Source organism: Musca autumnalis, unplaced genomic scaffold (genome assembly GCF_047663935.1).
Source record: "Musca autumnalis isolate F117 unplaced genomic scaffold, ASM4766393v1 scaffold_3, whole genome shotgun sequence".
NCBI lineage: Eukaryota > Metazoa > Arthropoda > Insecta > Diptera > Muscidae > Musca > Musca autumnalis.
In genome coordinates, this window is record NW_027411866.1 from 13,921,581 (window position 1) to 13,946,540 (window position 24,960).

General features: G+C 32.8%; 4 protein-coding genes across 4 annotated transcripts in view; 3 read left to right on the top strand and 1 right to left on the bottom strand.

Moving 5' to 3' along the window:
* boi (brother of ihog) overlaps positions 1-24,960 on the bottom strand; it is a 265,331-nt gene that overhangs the window by 129,079 nt on the left and 111,292 nt on the right. The gene's annotated exons all lie outside the window — the stretch shown is intronic.
* Positions 1,819-3,030, top strand: LOC141397022 (uncharacterized). Its single transcript, XM_073972809.1, has one exon. It carries the CDS (start codon positions 1,819-1,821, stop codon positions 3,028-3,030), a length of 1,212 nt encoding a protein of 403 aa, XP_073828910.1.
* LOC141397032 (uncharacterized) lies at positions 7,961-9,701 on the top strand. Its single transcript, XM_073972831.1, has 2 exons — positions 7,961-8,404; positions 8,466-9,701. Exons 1-2 carry the CDS (start codon positions 7,961-7,963, stop codon positions 9,687-9,689), a joined length of 1,668 nt encoding a protein of 555 aa, XP_073828932.1. The 3' UTR covers positions 9,690-9,701.
* LOC141397034 (uncharacterized) lies at positions 13,188-24,834 on the top strand. The gene is made up of 5 exons (XM_073972833.1): positions 13,188-14,904; positions 23,121-23,787; positions 23,936-24,440; positions 24,490-24,618; positions 24,709-24,834. Exons 1-5 carry the CDS (start codon positions 13,188-13,190, stop codon positions 24,832-24,834), a joined length of 3,144 nt encoding a protein of 1,047 aa, XP_073828934.1.

Here is a 24,960-nt window from a genome sequence, read left to right on the forward strand (position 1 = left end):
GGCAAGATGTTGCTTGAAAAATATTCTTTAAAAAATCCACGTTTATTGGCAAGATGTTGCTTGAAAAATATTCTTTAAAAAATCCACGTTTATTGGCAAGATGTTGCTTGAAAAATATTCTTTAAAAAATTCACGTTTATTGGCAAGATGTTGCTTGAAAAATATTCTTTAAAAAATCCACGTTTATTGGCAAGATGTTGCTTGAAAAATATTCTTTAAAAAATCCACGTTTATTGGCAAGATGTTGCTTGAAAAATATTCTTTAAAAAATCCACGTTTATTGGCAAGATGTTGCTTGAAAAATATTCTTTAAAAAATCCACGTTTATTGGCAAGATGATGCTTGAAAAATATTCTTTAAAAAAATCCACGTTTATTGGCGAGATGTTTCTTGAAAAATATTCTTTAAAAAATCCAAGTTTATTGGCGAGATGTTGCTTGAAAAATATTCTTTAAAGATCCTCGTTTATTGGCGAGATGTTGCTTGAAAAATATTCTTTAAAAAATCCACGTTTATTGGCAATATGTTGTTGGAAAAATATTCTTTAAAAAATCCACGTTTATTGCCAATATGTTGTTGGAAAAATATTCTTTAAAAAATCCACGTTTATTTGCAATATGTTGTTGGGAAAATATTCTTTAAAAAATCCACGTTTATTGGCAAGATGTTGCTTGAAAAATAATTTTTAAAAAAATCCACGTTTATTGGTAAGATGTTGCTTGAAAAATAATTTTTAAAAAAATCCACGTTTATTGGCCAGATGTTGCTTGAAAAATATTATTTAAAAAAATCCACGTTTATTGGCAAGATGTTGATGGAAAAATATTCTTTAAAAAATGCACGTTTATTGTGAAAATGTTGCTTAAAAATATTAATTAAAAAAATCCACGTTTATTGGCAAGAAGTTGCTTGAAAAATATTCTTAAAAAAATCCACGTTTATTGGCGAGATGTTGCTTGAAAAATATTCTTTAAAAAATCCACGTTTATTGGCGAGATGTTGCTTGAAAAATATTCTTAAAAGTGTCTATGTTTATTGGCAAGATGTCGCTTCAAAATTTTTAATTAATATAATTGATATTTCTATTTTAGTACAATAGAGTACGTGTCACATAAACTATGGCGACCTCATTTAAACTTATTCGAAAAACACATTGAAAGACTATAATTAAGTTAGTTTATCTGCAGCAGGTACCTATGTATATAATTACTTAGAGAGGTTGAAAATTTCAACTTACCAACAGTCGAGTGTTAGCCGGCTTACTTAGCAAATGAACATCGCTGCTGCTAAAAAAAAAAAACAATGAAAATTAAAGAACGTATTTTCTTCATCATCTGCTGCCTTTTTCTTTCTACGAGCAATGCCTATATTTTAAGAGATATTTTTGTAAAATTGCAAATTGAATTCGGAACAAATACTTTAATTGTTTTCAATCCTCCAAATACTAGAAGTTTGGCAACCAAAGGAGTCTTAAACAGAATTTCAATACCAAAATTGCAGGTGTCAAAAAAGATCCTGGGAAATTTAACAAAAAATATTGGAGAAAATGTGGCAAGTTTTCTTTGGATGGATGTATTAAGGAAAGACTACTTGGAAGAGGTGGTTAAGCCATCATTGTTTAAATTGCATCTTAAGCCAGTGATTCTATATGGCAACTCTTCTTTGGAGCAATATGACTGGTTATTTTCATGGTGTGCTGTGAATGGATTTTGGCAGTTGTTGCTGGTGAATGGGGAAGCAGAAAACTTGTTCACCATGGAATTTATACCGCAATTCATATTTCGGAATATTCGCCTGGACGAAATCTCAAAAATTAAAATGAAAAATCTTCAAGGATATGTCATTAAAGTTGCTGTGGGTAACAATCCTCCTAGGGCACAAATTTTCAAACAAGGTGCTAATGAATTTTATATTGGTGGTATATATTGTAAATTGTTGAGATTATTTGCCCAACACTACAATGCCTCCTTGGAATTTGTCTATCAACCATATGAAGCTTCGTACTCCTTGCTTCAGTGCATAAGGGATATAAAGAATCATACAGTGGATACATGTGCAGATGGTATATCATATTCCGATCACATCATGACCACCAGATCTCCAAAGTTATACTCATCCATACTCTTGGTACCGTACGATGAACCCTTGGAATTGTATCATTATTTTCTAAGACCTTTTCGTGATAAGGTGTGGGCGTTACTAATCGTAAGCTTTATAACGGCTGTCCTCACCATAACCTGGATAGAATATATGAAAACTGGACGTATGCAATGGATCTATAACACCCTGATAGCCTTTCAGGGTATGCTGTATATACCCTTTTACATAAGGAATATTCCTCAACCCCATCGTACAATTTTGGAGTTATTTATTCTTGTTGCTGGCTTTTCTCTCTCCAGCTGTTATTTGGCATATCTCTCATCGCTGCTGCTAAAGAAAATCTATAAAAGTAATATAAGTTCCCTACAGGATATCATTGATCGCAATATGTCCATACTGATTAAAAGATATGATCAATTTATGTGGAATCATTATGGTGCTCCAGAGGCCATGAAACAACAATCCCAGCTAGTTAGTGAAGAATTCCTTGTGTCGAAGCGTAAAGAGTTAAATCCGAATTACATTTACTCTTCCTTGGAAGATAAGATAGCCTATTATCTTTATCAACAGCAATTTCTGAAACGTCCCATTCTAAAGGTGCTTGAAAATGAAATTGTAATACAAGTTGTAGGTGGCATGCCCATGAGATCATATTGGGCCTTTAAAGATCTGTTAATGAATTTTATGGATCATTTTCTAGCGAGTGGCCTTTATGGTTGTCTTTATACTAAAACTCTACAGGAGGCTATATTGTATGGTGAAATTCAATTCTTCGCCACAGAAGTGAGTACGGTGGAACCTTTAAATATGGAATATTTTCAAATTTGTATTATAATTCTAATGACGGGATATTGTATGGCCGCTCTGTGTTTTCTTGTGGAATTGATTGTTTTCATGGAAGGACAAAGTGGAAAAAATTTGAAAAAGTAAATAAAAGAAAATTGTTCGAAATTATGAAATAAAATTAAAAAAAAAACAAAATTTTAAAATGATTTTTTAAAGTATCCACTTTTATTGGCAAGATGTTCCTTGAAAACATTCTTCAGAGAATCCAAGATGTTGCTTGCAAATATTCTTTAATGAATTCACGTTTTTTGATAAGATGTTGCTTAAAAAATATTCCTTAGCGAGTGCACGTCTATTGGCTTCTAGTTGCTGTAAAAATATTCTTTAATGATACCACGTTTGTTTTGACGAATATTCATAAAAAATCCTCTTTAATTGATAAAATGTTGCTTGAAAAATATTCTTAAAAAAATCCACCTTTACTAACAAGATGTTGCTTGAAAATATTGTTTAAAGAATCCAAGTTTATTGGCAAGATGTTGCTTGAAAATTATTCTTAAAAAAATCCACGTTTATTGGCAAGATGTTGTTATAAAAATATTCTCAAAAAATCCACATTTATTGGCAAGAAGTTCCTTAAGGAATATTCTTTAAGGAATCCAAGTTTATTGGCAAGATTTTGCTTGAGGAATATTCTTTAAAGAATCCAAGTTTATTGGCAAGATGTTGCTTGATAAATATTCTTAAAAAAACACATTTATTGACAAGATGTTGCTTGAAAAATATTCTTAGAAAGTCCACTTTTATTGACAAGATGTTGATTGAAAAATATTCTTAAAAAAAATTCACCTTTATTGGCAAGATGTTGCTTGAAAAATATTCTTTAAAAAATCAGAATATAGAAAATAAAAATTTGAAACTCCATATCCACCATTTTTTCATTAAAACTTTCTCAATTTCTAGTTACCTGGCTGTCGCAATTCATTTAGGCTCATCAAAGTCAATTCAGCGAACTTTTTCTAAAGGAAAAGTAAATTCAGCGATCTTTATCTGTAGAAAATGTCAATTCACCGAACTTTTTCTAAAGAAAAAGTCAATTCAGCGAACTTATTTTTATTATTTTTATAGAAAAGGTTTGAATTTAATTGAAAAAATCAATTCAGCGAACTTTTTCTATAGAAAAAGTGTATTGATCAAACTGTTTCTATAAAAAACTTAATTCAGCAAATTTTTTCAATAGAAAAAGTCATTAAGCGAACTATAAAGTAAAGTTAGCAAACTTTTTATATAGAATATGTCAATTCAGCAAGCCTTTTCTATAGAGAAATTAAATTTGGCAAATTTTTTATATAGAGAAAGAGAATTCAGCAAACTTTTTTCTATAGAAAAAGTCAATTAAGCAAACTTTTTCTATAGAAAAAGTCAATTCAGCAAACTTTTTCTATAGAAAAAGTCAATTCAGCGAACTTCTTCTAAAGAAAAATCAAGTCAATTCGGCAAACTTTTTCTAAAGAAAAAGTCAATTCGACAAACTTTTTCTATAGAAAAAGCCAATTCAGCAAAATTTTTGTATAGAAAATAGTTAATTCAGCAAACTTTTTCTATAGAAAAAGACTATTTAGCAAACTTTTTCTTTAAAAAAAGTCAATTCATCAAATTTTCTATAGAAAAAGTCAATTTAGCAAACCTTTTCTATAGAAAAAACCAAGTGTGGAAAATGTCAATTCAGCAAACTTTTTCTCTGGTAAAAGTCAATCCAACTAACTTTTTGTATAGTATATAGTACTTTTTCTGTAACACAATCGATACAGCTAACTTTTTTGCAGAAAAAAAGTCAATTCAGCTAACTTTTTCTACAGGAAAAGTCAACTCAGCAATTGTTTTCTATATAAAAATGCAATTCAGGTAAGTTTCTCTATACAAACATGCAATTCAACAAACTTTTCTCTGGAAAAAGTCAATTCAGCAGAACTTCTCTTTGGAAAAATCAATTCAGCAATATTTTTCTATAGAAAAAGTCAATTCAGCAAACCTTTTTTGAGAAAAAGTCAATTCAGTAATTTTTTTATGAAAAAAATCAATTCAGCAAACTTTTTCTATGGAAAAAATTAAGTCAGCAAACTTTTTTTCTGGAATAAGTCAATTTAGCTAACTTTTTCCATAGAAAAAGTCAACTCAGCGAATTTTTTCTATAGAAAAATGCAATTCAGCTAAGTTCTTCTATAGAAAAATGCAATTCAGCAAACTTTTTCTCTGGAAAAAGTCAATTCCGCAAAACTTTTTTTTGGAAAAAGTAAATTCAGCAAAATTTTTCTATAGAAGAAGTCAATACAGCAAACTTTTGCTATAGAAAAACCAAGTCAGCAATCTTAGTCCCAATTTACATTGGGCGAGTTTACTTGCGGCAATTGTCAGTTTGTAGGTGAGAGAGGGTGCTGAGAGGCAAAGGGTTACCATATGCCTCACCTCTCTCTCCAACAAAATGACAATTGCCGCAAGTAAACTCGCCCAATGTAAATTGGGACTTATTCAATGGAAAAAATCAAGTCGGCAAGTTTTTTCTCTGAAAAAAGTCAATACAGCAAACCTTTTCTTTGGAAAAACCAATACAGCTAAATTTTTCTACAGGAAAAGTAAACGCAGCGAATCTTTTTTATAGAAAAAGTCAATTCAGCAAAGTTTTTCTATAGAAAAGTGCAATTCAGCAAACTTTTTCTCTTGAAAAAGTCAATTCAGCGAAATTTTTCTATTGAAAAAGTCAATTCAGCGTACTTTTTCTATGGAAAAGTTAATTCAGCAAATTTTTTTATGTAAAAATCAATTCAGCAAAATGTTTCCATGACCAAAATCAATTCAGCGTACTTTTTCTATGGGAAAGTCAATTAAACAAACTTTCTCTCTGGAAAAATCAATTCGGCAAACTTTTTCTCTGGAAAAAGTCAATTCAGCCAACTTTTTTATAAAAATAAATTCAGCAAACTTTTTCTATGGAAAAAGGCAATTCTGCTAAGTTTTTCAATAGAAAATGCCAATTCAGCAAACTTTTTCTCTGGAAAAAGTCAATTCATTAAACCTTTTCTTTGGAAAAAGTCAATTCGGCAAACTTTTTCTATAGAATAAGTCAACTCAGCGATTTTTTTAGTGAAAAAGTCCATTCAGCGTACTTTTTCTACAGAAAAAGTCAATTCAGCAAACTTTTTCAATAGAAAAAGTCAATTCAGCGAACATTTTCTATAGAAAATTTCAATTTGGTAAATTTATTCTATATAAAAAGTCAATTCAGCAAAATTTTTCTACAGAAAAAGTCAATTCAGCGAAATTTTTCTACAGAAAAATTCAATTCAGCAATCTTTTTTTTTATAGAAAAATTCAATTCAGCGAACTTTTTCTATAGAATAAGTTAATTCAGTGAAATTTTTCAATAGAAAAAGTCAATTCACTGCACTTTTTCTATAGAAAAAGTAAATTTTTCTATAGAATAAGTCAATTCAGCAAACTTTTTAGCCTGAAAAAGTCAATTAAGCCAAATTGTTCTCTGAAAAAAAAAAATCAATACAAATTTTTCTATAGAAAAAGTCAATTCAGCAAACTTTTCTCCAGAAAAATTCAATTCAGCAAACTTTTTCTATAGAAATAGTCAATTCAGCGAACTTTTTTCTATAGAAAAAGTCAATTCAGCAAACTTTTTTCCGGAAAAGTCAATTCAGCAAACCTTTTCTACAAAAAAAATCAATTTAGCAAACCTTTCCTACAGAAAAAGTTATGTCTGGAAAATGTTAATTCAGCAAACTTTTTTTCTCGGAAAAGCCAATTTACCAAACTTTTTTTTCCTGAAAAAGTCAATTCAGTAAACATTTCAGAGCTTTTTCTCTGGTAAAAGTCCATTTAGCAAACTTTCTCTATAGAAAATTTCAATTTAGAAAACTTTTTCTCTGGAAAAAGCCAATTCAGGGAACTTTTGTTCTGAAAAAAGTCAATCCAGCAAACTTTTTCTCTAGAAAACTCAATTCAGCAAACCTTTTCTCTGGAAAATGTCAATTGAGCAAACTTTTTCTCTGGTAAAATTCAATTTAGCGAACTTTTTCTCTGGAAAAAGTCAATCAAACTAACTTTTTCTATAGAAAAAGTCAATATATCGAACTTTTTCTGTAACAAAGTCGATTTAGCTAACTTTTTTTACAGAAAATAGTCAATTCAGCTAACGTTTTTTATAGAAAAATGAATTTCAGCAAACTTTTCTCAGGAAAAATCAATTCAGCAGAACTTTTCTTTGGAAAAAGTCAATTCAGCAAACTTTTTTTCTGGAAAAAGTCAATTAATTAAAACTTTTCTTTGGAAAAAGTGAATTCAGCAGACACTTTTTGGAAAAAGTCAATTCAGCAAACATTTTCTATAGAAAAAGTCAATTCTGCAAACTTTTGCTATAGAGAAACCAATTCAGCATACTTATTCAATGAAAAAATCAATTCGGCAAGCTTTTTCTCAGCAAACTTTTTCTATGGAAAAAGCCAATTCTGCTAATTTTTTCAATAGAAAAGGCCAATTCAGCAAACTTTTTCTCTGGAAAAAGTCAATTAATTTAAACTTTTCTTTGGAAAAAGTCAATTCAGCAAACTTTTTCCATAGAAAATGTGAATTCAGCGAATTTTTTATAGAAAAAGTAATTTCAGGGATTTTTTCTATAGAAAAAGTCAATACAGCGAACTTCTTCTATGGAAAAACTCAATCAGTTAACTTTTTCTATGGAAGAAGTCAATTCAGCGAAATTTTTCTATATAAAAATCAATTCAGCAAAATGGAAAAAGTTCGCTGAACAGCCTTTTTTATAAAAGAAGTTCGCTGAATAGTCTTTTTCAATAGAACATTTTCAACAAATATTTTTCAATTTCAATTTTTCTAACCTTTGATTCTATAAAAACAAACTTTTAGGGCTATGACTTTTTCCCTTTTTCGTTACTCCCTAATATCTTCGTCTTAACTACTTAAGGGAGAGTTGAAATTAATTTCCACTTAACAAAATAATTATCGACAAAAAATTGAATAAATCACAATAGAAGTTATGACATTTTTCAATATGCAATCAGTGTCAACGGGTAGTAGCATGAAGTTATTACTGCTCCACACGCTTTTGTTGCTATTCGGACGGCAAACAGTCACGGAATCGTTAACACAAGTTTTGCAGACATTTCAGCAAAAATTGGATATTTACACTTTGCTGGTATTCGGTGGCAATGGAACCTTTGACTTTTGGGAAAATTCCCCAGGAATAATACAACAACCCAGGGTGATTATAGGCCATGAGGTGGCAAATGCCCTGAGAGAATCGCAAGGAGAGCGGATACTGAGTTTCATTAATTTGGATACAAATTACATGGATTATTTGGAGGAAATTTTAAAACCTTCTTTGTTGTTTCTGCACTTGCAAGATATTTTGTTTTATACCAACACAACCTGGATTCCGGAGGGTGAGGAATGGCTTTGGTTATTTGAATGGCTGTGGCAGCAGGGCTTTTGGAGAGTCTTGCTCATGAATGAGGCTGATCAATATTTAACCATGGACCCAATATTTAACCCTGCAGGACTATTTAGAAATGAGACAAGTAAAGATTTCGGATTTTCAAGGTTATACCGTCAAAGCGGCAGTTGGTAATAATCCTCCCCGAGTCAATGCCTTTTTCGGTGACCAAAACGAACTGCAAGTAAGCGGCTTCTATGGCAATACTATCGAAATATTTGCCAAAATGTATAATATCACCTTGGAATATGTTATTATGCCGAACATGTCGCACTATTCGATACTGGATTGCATACAATCGGTGACAGATCACGTGGCGGATGTTTGTACAGATGCCATATTGTGGGGAACAGGAATTGAGACCACCAGGCCGATGTATATTGTTTTCAGTCATTTGATGGTGCCCTATGATGAGCCCCTGGAAAAATTTGAATATTTTCGGATGTCCTTTACACGGCAGGTGTGGTTTGTAATTTTCATTACATTCCTTTGCACATTGATGCTACTAATGCTCGTGGAATACAAGGAATATCGTCGTTTGAGCCTGATCAACAATCTCTTAACGACTTTTTCTAGTTTCATTTGTGCCTCTTTTCGTTTGGAACATCTCTCTCAGAATTATCGTTATGGCCTGGAGACGATTTTGATTTTTAGTGGCTTCATGATCTCCAATTATTATCTCTCCATACTCTCCTCGATTCTGCTCACCAAAATCTATAGGCGTGAAATAAATTCCGTGGAAGATGTGGTATCTCACAATTTCAGCATTCTCACCACCGATTTTCAACAATGGGTCTTAGAGGTGACCGATGCTTCACCTATCATTAGAAAACAAACCATTGTGGTCTCCGAAGAATTTGCCGTCGAAAATCAACGTCTACTCAATCCGGAGTTCATTTACTTTGGCCTCGATGAAGAATTGGATTTCTTTTTATACCAACAGAAATATTTATCACATCCTCGTTTGAAGAAATTGGCCAATGAGGCCGTAACCACTGATATAGGAGAAATCCCTATGCGTTCTTATTGGCCATTACGGGATATATTAGACAACCTTTGGATAAATCTTTTTGATACTGGTATCTATCCCCGTCTCTATGAAGAAGCCTTTCGCGAGGGTATACACCTTAAGCTGATTGCCTTTGTGCCCAATGAAGATTTGTCCGTGGAACCATTGTCGCTGGAATATTTTGTATTGTGTGGCTTGATATTGGTAGCGGGATATATACTCGGCTTAGTGTGCTTTCTCATTGAAATTATTGTTTATAAGAAAGTTGGTAAGAAATAAAGATGAACATCGTTGCTGAGTATAAACGAAAGAAGTTTGTTGATTGACTTTTACTAAAAATAACAGGCTGAATTGACATTTTTCCATAGAAAAAGTATGCAGAAGTGAATTTTCCTATAGAAAAAGTTATGGCCTGAGGACCATTTTGACTTTTCTATAGGAAAAGTTAGCTGAATTGACATTTTCTATAGAAAAAGTTTGGTGAATTGACCTTTTCTATAGAAAAGTTTTGCTGAATTGACTTTTTCCATAGAAAAGGTTTGCTGAATTGACTTTTTCCGTAGAAAAAGCTTGCTGAATTGACTTTTTCCATAGAAAAGGTTTGCTGAATTGACAGTTTTCCATACAAAAAGTTTGCTTAAATGATTTCTTCATAGAAAAAATGCTAAATTGACTTTTTCATAGAAAAAGTTTGCTGAATTGTTTTCTTTATAGAAAAAATTGCTGAATTGACTTTTTCTGTGGAAAAAGTTTGCTGAATTCACTTTTTCCATAGAAAAAGTTTGCTGAATTGATATTTTCCATAGAAAAAGTTTGCTGAATTGATTTTTCCATAGAAACATTTTGCTGAATTGACCTTTTCCATAAAAAAGTTTGCTGAATTTACTTTTTCCATAGAAAAAATATGGAGAAGTGAATTTTCCTATAGAAAAAGTTCGCTGAATCGAATTTTTCTATAGAAAAGGTTCGCTGAATTGATTTTTCCAAAGAAAAACTTCGCTAAATTGATTTTTTCTATAGCAAATGTTCGCTCAATAGATTTTTTCAAAGAAAACTTTCGCTGAATTGACTTTTTCCAAAAAAAAGTTTGCTGAATTGACTTTTTCCATAGAAAAAGTTTGCTGAATTGACTTTTTCCGGAGAAAAGGTTTGCTGAATTGACTGTTTTCCATAGAAAAAGTTTGCTGACTTGACTTTTTCCACAAAAAAAAGTTTGCTGAATTGACTTTTTTAGGAGAAAAGGTTTGCTGAATTGACTGTTTTCCATAGAAAAAGTTTGCTGACTTGACTTTTTCCACAAAAAAAAGTTTGCTGAATTGACTTTTTCCATAGAAAAAGTTTGCTGAATTGACTTTTCCATAGCAAAAGTTTGCTGAATTGACTTTTTCCATAGAAAAAGTTTGCTGAATTGACTTTTTTCGGAGAAAAGGTTTGCTGAATTAACTGTTTTCCATAGAAAAAGTTTGCTGACTTGACTTTTTCCACAAAAAAAGTTTGCTGAATTGACTTTTTCCATAGAAAAAGTTTGCTGAATTGACTTTTCCATAGCAAAAGTTTGCTGAATTGACTTTTTCATTGAAAAGGTTAGCTGAATTGACTTTGTCCGTTGAAAAGGTTTGCTGAATTGACTTTTTCCATAGAAAAGGTTTGCTGAATTGACCTGTTCCGTAGAAAAAGTTTGCTGAATTGACTTTTTCCATAGAAAAAGTTTGCTGAATTGACTTTTCCATAGCAAAAGTTTGCTGAATTGACTTTTTCATTGAAAAGTTTAGCTGAATTGACTTTGTCCGTTGAAAAGGTTTGCTGAGTTGACTTTTTCCGTAGAAAAAGCTTGCTGAATTGACTTTTTTCCATAGAAAAGGTTTGCTGAATTGACTGTTTTCCATAGAAAAAGTCTGCTGAATCTACTTTTTCGATAGAAACTGACTTTTTCTATAGAACAAGTTTGCTGTGTTGACTTTTTCGATTGAAAAAGTTAGCTGAATTTACTTTTACCATAGAAAAAGCTTGGTGAATTGACTTTTTCCATAAAAAAGTTTGCTTTAGCTTAATTGACTTTTCCATAGAAGAAGTTTGCTGAATTGACTGTTTTCCATAGAAAAGGTTAGTTGAATTGACTTTTTCCATAGAAAAAAATTGCTGAATTGACCTTTTTCCATAGAAAAAGTTTACTGAATTGACTTTTTCTATAGAAAAGATTTGCTGAATTGATTTTTTCCTTAAAAAAAGTTTGCTTTTTTCATAGAAAAAGTTTACTGAATTGACTTTTTCCACAAAAAAGTTTGCTGAATTGACTTTTTCCATAGAAGAAGTTTGCTGAATTGACTTTTTCCATAGAAAAAGTTTACTGAATTGACTTTTTCCATAGAAAAGGTTTGCTGAATTGACTTTTTCCGTAGAAAAAGCTTGCTGAATTGACTTCTTCCATCGAAAAAGTTTATTTAATTGATTTTTCCATAGAAAAGGTTTGCTGAATTGACTTTTTCCATAGAAAAGGTTTGCTGAATTGATAGTTTTCCATAGAAAATTTTTGCTGATTGACTTTTTTCCATAAAAAAGTTGACTGACTTGACTTTTTCCATAGAAAAAGTTTGCTGAATTGAATTTTTCCGTAGAAAAAGTTTTCTGAATTGACTTTTTCCATAGAAAAAGTTTGCTGAATTGACTTTTTCCACAAAAAAGTTTGCTGAATTGACTTTTTCCATAGAAGAAGTTTGCTGAATTGACTTTTTCCATAGAAAAAAGTTTACTGAATTGACTTTTTCCATAGAAAAGGTTTGCTGAATTGACTTTTTCCGTAGAAAAAGCTTGCTGAATTGACTTCTTCCATCGAAAAAGTTTATTTAATTGATTTTTCCATAGAAAAGGTTTGCTGAATTGACTTTTTCCATAGAAAAGGTTTGCTGAATTGATAGTTTTCCATAGAAAATTTTTGCTGATTGACTTTTTTCCATAAAAAAGTTGACTGACTTGACTTTTTCCATAGAAAAAGTTTGCTGAATTGAATTTTTCCGTAGAAAAAGTTTTCTGAATTGACTTTTTCCATAGAAAAAGTTTGCTGAATTGACTTTTTCCATAGAAAGGTTTGCTGAATTGACTGTTTTCCATAGAAAAAGGTTGCTGATTGACTTTTTCGACAGAAAAAGTTTGCTGAATTTACTTTTTCGATAGAAAAAATTTGCTGAATTAAATTTTCCATAGACTTTTCCCATAAAAATGTTGACTGACTTGACTTTTTCCATAGAAAAAGTTTGCTGAATTGAATTTTTCAATAGAAAAAGTTTTCTGAATTGACTTTTCCTGTAGAAAAAGTTTGCTTAATTGACTTTTTCGATAGAAAAATTTCGCTGAATTGACTTTTTCCATATAAAATGTTAGTTGAATTAACTTTTTCCTTAGAAAGTATTAGATAGATTGGATTTTTCTACAGATTTTTCTATAGAAAATATTCCCTGAATTGGGTTTTTCTATAGAAAAAGTTCGCTGAATTATCTTTTTTACAGAAAAAATCCCCTGAGTTGGATTTTCTATAGAAAACCCTTGCTGAATTGATTTTTCCTCTAGAAAAAGTTAATGAAATTTACTTCTCGTTTATTAACTTTATGTGAATAGAAATTAAAGTCTGTAATAGCCCATTGAATACTCAACGCTCCCGAGGTAACTACTTAAGGGAGTTTTGAAAATAATTACCACTTCTATAAAATAAGTATTAAAAATAAATAAATCACAATAGAAGTTATGAAACACTGCAATGCATGTTCAGTATCAAGAAGTAATATGAAGTTACTACTACCATTCTCAACGTTTTTGTTGCACTTAGCGGGGACAATTCTCACTGAACCTTTGGCACAAGTTTTGCAGAAATTTCAACAGAATTTTGATATCCACACCTTAGTGGTATTCGGTGGTAATGGTACATTTGACTTCTGGGATAATTACCCGGAAATAATACAACAACCCAGGGTCATTATACGCCATGAGGTGGCTCATGCCCTAAGAGAGTCGCAGGGAGATAGAATACTAAGCTTCATTAATCTGGATACAAATGACATGGATTATTTGGAAGAAATTTTAAAACCTTCGTTGTTGTTTCTGCACTTGCGTGATATTCTGTTTTATACCAACACAACATGGAGTCCGGAGAGAGGGGAGGAATGGCTTTGGTTATTTGAGTGGCTGTGGGAGCAGGGCTTTTGGAGAGTCTTGCTCATGAATGAGGCTGATCAATATTTGGCCATGGATTGTATACCAAAAATGCAAATGAAATCCTTGACTCTCGAAAGTTATTTCCAAATGCGAAAGCAAAAGTATTTGGATCTGCAGGGCGTAGCTTTCAGAACAGCATTGGGCAATAATCCTCCCCGAGCCAATGCCTATTTCGATGAAGATGGTCAACTGCAAGTGAGCGGTTTTTATGGCAATACACTGACAGCATTTGCCCATGCATATAATGCCACCCTGGAATATGTTCTAATGCCAAATATGTCCAGCTACTCGGTATTGGACTGCATGCAGTCTCTTAGAGATCACGAAGCGGATATTTGTGCCGATGCCATATTGTTTGGCACGGGCATTGAGACCACACGACCATTTTATATTGTCGTTAGCACATTGATGGTTCCATATGATGCTCCTCTGGAAAAATATAAATATTTCTCCATGTCCTTTACCGGGCAGGTGTGGTTGGTGATCGGCATCACATTTCTCTGCACCTTGGCGCTCTTGGTGATTGTGGAATACAAGGAATACAGGCGCCTGAGTTTAATCGATAATTTCTTTACCACATTTTCAAGTTTCCTTTGTGCCTCTTGGAGTTTGGAGCATTTCTCCCAGAATTACCGCTATGGCTTGGAGACCATTTTGATTTTTAGTGGTTTCATGCTTTCCAATTATTATCTTTCGGTGCTCTCTGCTCTGCTCCTTACTAAAATCTATACACGTGAGATAAATTCTTTGGAAGATGTGGTCGAACGTAACCTCAGCATTCTTACCACGGAATTTCAGCAATGGATTCTAGAGGTGACCAATGCCACGCCGCTCATGAGACAACAAACTGTTGTGGTTGACGAGGAATTTGTAGTGAAGAACAAGCGTCTACTAAATCCGGAACACATTTATTTTGGCCTCGATGAAGAATTGAATTTCTTTTTATATCAACAGAAATTTTTATCGCGTCCTCGTATGAAGAAACTGGAAGGTGAGGCTATAACCACGGATATCGGGGAAATTCCCATGCGTTCCTATTGGCCGTTTCAAGAAATTTTAGAAAGCTTTTGCAACAATCTCTTCGATAGTGGTGTCTATGCTTACATTGACGAAGGAACCTATCAGGAAAGTATACACCTTAAACACATTGCCTTTATACCGAATGAAGATTTGTCCGTCGAACCTTTGACGCTGGAATATTTTGTAATTTGTGGTCTGATATTGGCTGTGGCTTATGTAGTCGGCTTAATGTGTTTTGTCATTGAAATTTTTGTTTATAAGAAAATTGGTAGGAAATAAAGAAAATTTACTTTTGCTGAATAACAGATTTTGTAAAGAAAAACTTAGCTGAATAGTGATTTTTTGTAGAAAAACTTTGCTGTATAGCATTTTTGTATTGAAAATCTTTGCTGAGTAGCAATTTTCTATAGAAAAACTCAGCTGAATAGGGGTTTTCTATAGAAAAACTTAGCTGAATAGCGTGTTGCTACAGAAAAACTTTGCTGAATAGCGTTTTTCTATAGAAAAACTTTGCTGAATAGCGTTTTTCTATAGAAAAACTGTGCTGGATAGCGTTTTTCTATTGAAAAACTTTGCTGAATAGCGTTTTTCTAAAAATAAACTTTGCTGAAAAGCGTTTTTCTATGGAAAACTTTGCTGAATAGAGATTTTCTTTAAAAAAACTTTGCTGAATAGTGTTTTGTATAGAAATACTTAGCTGAATAATGTTTTTTGTGGTAATACCTTGCTGAATAGCGTCTTTATACAGAAAAACTTAGCAGAATTGTGTTTCTCTATACAAAATCGTAGCTGAATGATTTTTGTACACAAAAACTTTGCTGAATAGCATTTTTCTGTACAAAAACTTTGCTGAATAGCGTTGTTCTATATAAAAACATTGCTGAATAGCGTTTATCTATAGAAAAACTGTGCTGGATAGCGTTTTTCTATAAATAAACTTTGCTAAAAAGCGTTTTTCTATAGAAAAACTTTGCTGAATAGCGTTTTTCTATAAAAAACTTTGCTGAATAGCGCTTTTCTATAAAAAAAAACTTTGCTGGATAGTGTTTTATATAGAAAAACTTAGCTGAATAGTGTTTTTTTGTGGTAATACCTTGCTGAATAGTGTCTTTATATGGAAACACTTAGCAGAATTGTGTATAAAAACTTTGCTGAATAGAGTTTTTCTACAGAAAAACTGTGCTGAATAGCGTTTTTCTATAGAAAAACTCAGATGAATAGGGTTTTTCTACAGAAAAACTTTGCTGAATAGCGTATTTCTATAAAAAACTTTGCTGAATAGAGTTTTTCTATAGACAAATTAGCTGAATAGTGTTTTTCTGTGGTAATGCCTCGCTGAATATTTTTTGTATAGAAAAACTTAGCTGAATATCATTTTTCTGTTCAAAAACAGTGCTAAAAAGCGTTTTTCTATAGAAAAAACATTGCTGAAAATCGTTTTTATATACAAAAACTTTGCTGAAAAGCGTTTTTCTATAGAAAAACTTTACTGAATAGCGTTTTTCTATAGAAAAACTTTGCTGAATAGCGTTTTTCTACAGAAAACAACATTGGTGAATGGTATTTCTCTACTGAAAACTTCGGCTGACTAGTGTTTTTTCTATAGTGTTTTTCTATACTTTGCCGAAAAGCATTTTTCTATAGAAAACTTTGGTGAATAGCTTTTTCTATAGAAAAACTTTGCTGAATAGCGTTTTTCTATAGAAAAACTTTGCTGAATAGCGTTTTTCTATAGAAAAACTCAGCTGAATAGGGTTTTTCTACACAAAAACTTAGCTGATTAGCGTGTTTCTACAGAAAAATATTACTGAATGGCGTTTTTCTATAGAAAAACTTTGCTGAATAGCATTTTTCTATAGAAAAATCTTTGCTGAATGATTTTTGTAGGGAAAAACTTTGCTGAATATCGTATTAACATAGCGTTATTCCATAGAAAAACCTCGCTGAGTAGCGTTTTTCTATAGAAAAACTCAGCTGAATAGGGCTTTTCTACAGAAAACAACTTTGCTGAATGGTATTTCTCTACCGAAAACTTTGGCTGACTAGAATAGCGTATTTCTATAGAAAAACTTAGCTGAATATTGTTTTTCTGTGGTAATACCTTGCTGAATAGCATCTTTATACAGAAAAACTTAGCAGAATTGTGTTTCTTATACAAAATCTTCGCTGAATGATTTTTGTAGAGAAAAACTTTGCTGAATATCGTATGTTCATAGAAAAACTTTGCTGAATTGCGGTTTTCTATAGAAAAACTTTGCTGAATAGCGTTTTTCTATAGAAAACCTTTGCTAAATAGCGTTTTTCTATAGAAAACCTTTGCTGAATAGCGTTTTTCTACCGAAAACCTTGGCTGAATAGTGTTTTTCTATAGATAAACTTTGCTGAATTGCATTTTTCTATAGAAAAACTTAGCTGAATGGCGTATTTCTATAGAAAACGTTGCTGAGTAGAGGTTTTTTTTTTGAATAGCCGAATAGCGTTTTTCTATAGAAAACCTCGCAGAATAGTAAGAAAAACCTCAATGCTACTGTTAAAAGCTGGGGCCCACAGTTAATAATTGTATAATATATTTGACTCTGCTAAAGTGTATAAGGTATGTAAGGACACTGTAAACCTTTTTAGCAGTTCGTGTGATCTCTGTTAAAGCATTTAGAATTATGTAAGGACTCTGTTAGGACTTCGAATGACTGGAAAGTTTGTACAACAGCGTTAAGTTATTCAATACTACTTTTACAGAGATCGAGACTTCTAAGATAAGTTGTAATACTGTTAAGTTTATAAGTTATTTAAGGACTCTGATAACCAATTAGACAACATGTAAGGTCTCTGTTAATTCCTTTAGGATTATGTATGGCTTCTGTTAAGGCTTTCAATACAACAAGAGTCTTTAAAATGATTTATGTTACCCAATACCAATCTAATATGTTGGGCAACCGCTGTTAAAGACTTTTAAGTTTTCGATATGTTAAGGTTTTGTAACTAAAAATACCTCTGTTAACATTTTGAGCAGTTAAAAATGCCTTTAGTAAGGTCTTTTGGATTATGTAAGGCTTCCGTTAAGACTTTCAATTCAAGAAACTCCCCAACTGTTAACGTTTGGTGTTCACTGTTAAAGTCCTTCAAATAATGTTATGACTCTGTTAAGAATCTAAGAGATATTTAAGATCTTTATTGTTATTTTATACCATTCATAAGGTTTCTGTTAAGGCCGCTGTTAAGTTTTTGAGTAGATGTAAAGACGATTTATTATTGAATACCACTATTAGACTTCTGTTAAAGACTTCTAAGCTTAGTTGTAATACTGTTAAGTGTTTTTCAATGTTTGTGAGGCCGTTGGACAGGCCTTTAGAAAAAAGTAAGGCCTACAATATGATTTGTGTTCTCTAATAACACTCTTTTCTATGTATGTTTTCACTCTGTTAAGGTTTTATAATGACTAAAATATCTCTGTTAACGTTTTGAGCAGTTAAAAATGCCTTATGTTATGCAAGTCTTCTGTTAAGTTTTCTAATGCAAGAGAAGTCCCCAGTGTGGGTTCTTATAATTTGCCACTGTTTAATGCTGGAGTTCACTGCTTATGTTCTTCAAATAATGTTATCACTCTGTTAAAAATTTGTAAGGTATGTAAGGACTCATTTTATGTTTCAACTATTTGTAAGGTATCTGATAAAGTCTTACCAAGTATGTAAACCCTCTGTTAAGAGTTTTAATGCATGTAGAAGACTGTGTAACGGCGTCTCATTATTTATTACCGCTGAGTTGGCTGGGAGTCTGCTGCAAAAGACTTTTTAAGCATGTCGTGATCCTGTTAAAGGCTTATCAGGTTTGAATAGCCTCTGTTAACATTTTTTGATATTCGTAAGGCCTCTGTGAGGATATTCACAAGTGTGTTCGGCCTATGTTAGTGCTATCAATGCATGAAAAACACATATTACGTTTTAACATTTTAGAATGTCGCAGCTATTGACTGGCGGACTTCTGTTAAATTATTTTGGAGTCTATTGTGCGTCTTTTAAGAGTTTAAAGGGTATGTAAGGCTTCTCTTGATGTTTTAAACTATTTGTAAGGTCTATGTTAAAGTCTTAGCAATTATGTAAGGCCTCTGCTAAGGCTTTGAATGCTTGCAAACCCTGTATGACAGCATCTCATTATTTAGTACCTCTGTTATAGGCTGGGAGACTGCTGTAAAATACTTTTAAATTATCTTGTAACCCTGTTAAGGGCTTATCAGGCTTGTAAAGCCCGAATGTTATTGGTTGGGCGACTTCTGTTAAATTCTTTTGAGAGTCTGTGCGGTTCTGTTAATGGTTTAAAAGGTACGTAAGGCTTCTATTGATGTTTTAAACTACTTGTAAGGTCCCTGTTGAAGTCTTAGTAAGTATGTAAGGCCTCTGTTAAGGCTTTGAATATTTGCAAACACAGTATGACGGCATCTCATTATTTAATATCCCTGTAATAGGCTTGGAGACTGCTGTAAAATACTTTTAAATTATCTTGTAACCCTTTTAAGGGCTTATCAGGATGTAAAGCCCGAATGTTATTGGTTGGGAGACTTCTGTTAAATTACTTTGAAAGTCTGTTAAGGGTTCAAAAAGTATGCAGGGCCTCTTTTAACATTTTAAACAGTTCCTTATGTCCCTGTTAAGGCCTTAAAAATTATCTAAGGTCTCTGTTAAAGCTTTGACTACCTGGATGGCCTGCAGAACCGTGTTTTATTATTCCATACCTCTGATATAGGACGGGAGACAATGTTACAGACTTTTAAGGTATGTTGTGAGTTTTTTAAGAGGTTTTAGGCCTCTGAAACTTTTATGAAGTTTTTAAGGCATTTGTGAAGGGTTTTCGAAGTGCGTCAAGCCTCTCTTAAGGCTATTAATGAGTGAAAACCACTTATTGTCATATTATTCAATGTCATTTGGCTGGGTGATTTATGTTAAATTCTTTTTAAGCCACTGAAAGACCACTGTTCACCTTTTAAACTGTTATTAAAAGGGTATATTAGGGTCTATGGAATTATCTAAGGCCTCTGTAAAGGTTTTATATACATATAAAACCACTATAACGGCATTTTATTAGTCAATACCACTGATGTATGACCCTGCTAAGGTTTTGTAAGCCTTTGTTAATATTTTTTAAGTGCGTAAGGTCTTGGTCAAAGCTTACTTCACTGTTTTAGACCTCTTTTGAGACTATCAATGCATGGAAAACACTCATTACCGTTTTTTTATTATTCAATGTCACTGCTCTTATACGGAATACCTCTGTTAAATTTTTGTAAGACTGCTGTGAGTCTATTAAGGGTCTAAAAGGTACACATTTACACAGTTCTTAAGGTCCCTTAAGAATTATCTAATGCCTGTGTTAAGGCTTTGCATACATGGACGGACTGTATATAAGGCCTTTTTGAGGTATGTTGTGAGCCTCTTAAGGATTTATTAAATGCGTAATGCCTCTGTAATTTTTTTGATGTTTGTAGGACCTTTCTGAAGGTTTTCAGAAGTGTGTTACGGGACTCTCAATTAATAAAAAGCTCTTATTACGGGCTTTTATTTTTCAATATCACTTTAAAAGGCCGGAAGACCTCTGCTAAATCTTTTTTTTTAAGTCTATTGTGATCTTGTGAACAATTTAAAAGGTAAACATGAACTCTGTTAACCGCTTGCAGTACATAAAGTATTTTTAAGATTTTTAGAAGTATGTAAGACCTCTGTTAAGGCTTTCAATGCTAGAAATGTCCTTAGTACGACTCTTATAGGTTGGAAGATCGCCGTTTAAGACTTGTACAGCATGTTACGACTCAGTTAAAGATTTATAAGATATATGTTTAAAGCCTATGTGAATGTTTTAAAGAGTTCGTAAGGACTAATGTTAAGGTTTTCAGAAACATATTAGGCCTCTGTTAAGACTTTCAGTGCAAGAAAAGTCACTTATACCGGTTTTTAGTACGATTGTTATAGGTTTGGAGATTACTGTTAATTGACTCTTACAGCATTTGATGACTCTGTTAAGGATTTAAAAGATATGCAAAGCCTATGTTATTGTTTTAAAGAATCCATAAGACCTTTTGTTAGGGGTTTCAGAAGTATGTTATTTCTCTACTACAACTTTCAATTTATGAAAACTCCTTTATACTTTTTTTATTATTCAATGCCACTTTTATAGGCTAGTAGACCACTGTTAAATCATTTTTGTGTCTGCTGTAACCCTATGAAGGGTTTAAAAAACAAAAAGGGCTCTGTTAACATTTGAGCATTTAATAAAAATTTTCTTAAGGTTTCAAGAAGTATGTACGACATATGTTACGACTTTCAATGCAAGAAAAGTCATTAGTACGATTGTTATAGGTTTGGAGGTCACTGTTAACGACTTTTACATCATGTTATGACACTGTTAGCATGTTTAACGTGTTAAGGACTTCGAAAGAACTTATGTTATGGTTTTCATAAATATGTTAGGCCTATGTTAAGACTTTCAATGAAAAAAAGTCGCTTATATCGCTTTTTATTATTAAATGCTACTTTTACTGGGTGACATATCACTGTTAAATCATTTTGATGTCTGCTGTAAACCTATGAAAGGTTTAAAAGCTAAACAAGGGCTCTGATAACGTTTTGAGCATTTAAAAAGATCACTGTTAAAGACTCTTACAGCATGTTATGACTCTGTTAAGTGTTTATAAGATATACAAAGCCTATGTTAATGTTTTCAAGAGTTCGTAAGGACTTATGTTAAGGTTTTCAGAAACATGTTAGGCCTCTGGCCATGTTTTTATTATTCAATGCTACTATTACTGGCTGACATATCACTGTTAAATCATTTTGATGTCTGCTATAAACCTATGAAAGGTTTAAAAGCTAAACAAGGGCTCTGTTAACGATTTGAGCATTTAATAAAGTCTTTCTTAAGGTTTTCAGAAGTATGTAAGACCTCTGTTAAGGCTGTCAATACAAGAAAAGTTCTTACTACGATTGTTATAGGTTTGGGGGTCACTGTTATAGACTTTTACAGCATGTTTTGACTCTGCTAAGTATTTATAAGATATGCAAATGCTACATTTACTGGCTGACATATCACTGTTAAATCATTTTGATGTCTGGTGTGAACCAGTGGAAGGTTTAAAAGGTAAATATTTTTTGGAGTTCATAGTCTTTCTCAAGGGTTGTCAGTATGTAAAACATCTGTTAAGACTTTCAAAGCAAACAAAGTCCTTATTGCCATTGTTATAGGTTTGGAGACTCTGTTATTAACTTATTTTGAAGTCTGTTGTGGCCCTGTAAAGGGTATGGAAGATAAACAACAACTCTGTTCACATTTCAGTCAGTTCACAAAGTCTTTTTTAAGGTTTCCAGAAGTATGTAAGATCCCTACTAAGGCTTTAGATGTAAGAAAAGTCCTTAGTACAATTTTTATAGGTCACGGCACCGCTGCTAAAGACTTTTACGACATGTAATGTTTCGTAAGAGCTTATGTTAAGGTCTTCAGAAGTAGCTAAGACATCTGTTAAGGCATTTAAGTCTTGTTGAGCTTATGTTAAGGTTTTCAGAAGTAGCTAAAACATCTGTTAAGGCATGTAAGGCTTGTTGAGCTTATGTTAAGATCTTCAGCAGTAGCTAAGACATCTGTTAAGGCATTTAAGACTTGTTGAGCTTATGTTAAGGTCTTCTGAAGTAGCTAAGACATCTGTTAAGGCATTTAAGACTTTTTGAGCTTATGTTAAGGTCTTCAGAAGTAGCTAAGACATCTGTTAAGGCATTTAAGACTTGTTGAGCTTATGTTAAGGTCTTCAGAAGTAGCTAAGACATCTGTTAAGGCATTTAAGACTTGTTGAGCTTATGTTAAGATCTTTAGAAGTAGCTAAGACATATGTAAAGGCATTAAAGGCATTAAGACTTAAGTAGCTAAGACATCTGTTAATGCATTTAAGACTTGTTGAGCTTATGTTAAGGTATCCATAAATAGCTAAGACATCTGTTAAGGTACTTAAGCCTTGTTGAGTGTCTAAATGTTTCCCAAATATTCAAAAATTGCTTCTCCCTTGACATGAATGACATCCGAGAGACCTTCATTATTTGTGTGTAACGCCTCTGTAGTTCTAATAGCCCTACCATAACATTGCGCAACTTGTCAAAACTTATTATTTTTATATTTTAAAATTGAATTAATTATTCATGACAAAACAAGAGTGCAAAATGTTGTATTATGTCTGGGGGCAATTGTGAATGATTGTTTTAAAAATGTCAGGTAATCGTTTAGTTATAGGGTTGCCATAGCCACATACCAAGAAACAAAACTTCATATAAGCTCTGAGGAAATGGTTTACCTCATTATGTCTTCTCTATAATGAGGCCAAGCTTATGGGATTTCAACATAAAAAATATTGTACTTTAACTAGCCTAGAGTTAGAAAATCACTGTTCAGTTTGAGGTGGGAAAATGAAGCTAACGTTTGTTTATCTGTTAATTTTGGTGAAAAGTATAACAGCAGAAAGTCCCTTAGAAATTGTGGAAAAATTCTATGAAGAATTTGATATTTATACCCTGCTGATATTTGCCAATAACGGAACAAGGGGAATTTTACAAGATTTTCAACAACCACAATTGGTAATTGGTGGCGAAGGCGGTGAGGATGATAGTGGTGTCAATGAAACCCTCTTTAGTGATTTGAGAAGAACCCAAGGAGAAAGAGTTTTAAGTTTCATTAGCCTGGGTGGTATTGAGTTAAGCTATTTGGAGGAAGTATTCAAGCCAACTTTGCTTAATTTACATTTGGCCAACGTTATTTTTTATAGCAATGCCTCATGGTTGGAAGGTGTCGGGGAAGATGAGGCGATAGATGAATGGCAGTGGTTGTTTGAGTGGTGTTGGCAGCAAGGATTTTGGCATGTAATTTTGGTGGGTAGCGGTGAAAAACAACAATACCTAAGCATGGAATCGATACCAGAAATGCAAATAAAAGCGGTAACCTTGGTGCAATATTTCGCAATGAGAAGGCACCGAATTGTTAATCTTCAGGGTTATCCCGTTCGAGTGGCCGTGGGCAATAATCCACCACGCGTTGTGGCCTTCTTTGATGAGGAAGAAAATTTACAATTGGGAGGATTTTATGGCAACACAATTCTCATGTTTGGAGAAGCCTATAATTCCACTCTGGAGTATGGGATAATGCCAAATATGTCACAATATTCAATTTTAAGTTGCATCGAATCGATTGTGACCCAAACATCGGATATATGTATGTGCTGATGCCATACTTTTTGGTACGGGCATAGAAACTACCCGTCCCCTGTTAATTGTCAGCAGTCATTTGGTGGTGCCATTCGATCGACCTTTGGAAAATTATAACTATTTTCGTATGCCATTTACTGAAGAGGTTTGGATCTTAATAGCCATTACTTTTCTGTGTACCCTGGTGCTGCTAATGCTGGTCGAGTATAAGGAATATGGAGAGTTGCGCCTGATCAATAGCCTGTTTACCACATTTCAAAGTATGATCTGCTCTGGCTTTAGTGTTGAACATTTTTCCCAATATTATCACTATGGCGTGGAGAGTATTCTGATTTTCAGTGGATTTATGTTGTCGAATTTTTATTTGGCCGTTTTATCGGCCCTTTTGCTGACGAAAATTTACAAACATGAAATTGATTCGATTGCAGATGTTATACGCCACAATTTAACAATTGTTACAACGGAATTTCAACAATATGTCCTTGAGGTAACGGATGCTCCACAGGAGATTCGGCGCCAAACTATAGTCTTAAGCGAGAAAGAAGCTGTAGCCAACATGCGCCAATTAAATCCCGAATATGTCTACTTTGGTATTAATGCTGAGTTGGATTTTTTTCCTTTACCAGCAGAAATTTTTATCACGACCTAGAATGAAGAAATTGGATCAAGAAGCTGTTACCACGGATATTGGTGAGGTGCCTATGCGTTCGTATTGGCCTCTACGCGACCACTTGACATCTTTTATGGAAAATATGTTTGCCAGTGGCCTAATCATGTATCGACAAATGGAAACTTTTCAAGAGGGCATAAGTCGTGGTGATATTGAATTTATACCCAATCAGGATTAGTCGGTGGAACCCTTGTCATTGGAATATTTTGTAATGTGTGGTTTAATTTTGGCCGGAGGATACGCATTGTCGTTGATATGTTTTATTATTGAACTGATTGTTTTTGAAAAACTTGAAAGGAAGTGAGGTGAATGGGAGGGGTATTTTTGACTTTATTTAATTTTTTTGGAAAATAAAGATTTTCTGTCTTTTATTTAAGTTTATCATTAGCTTTTGTTTCCACTCTGTTAAGGGTTTCTAAGCTGTAAAGAA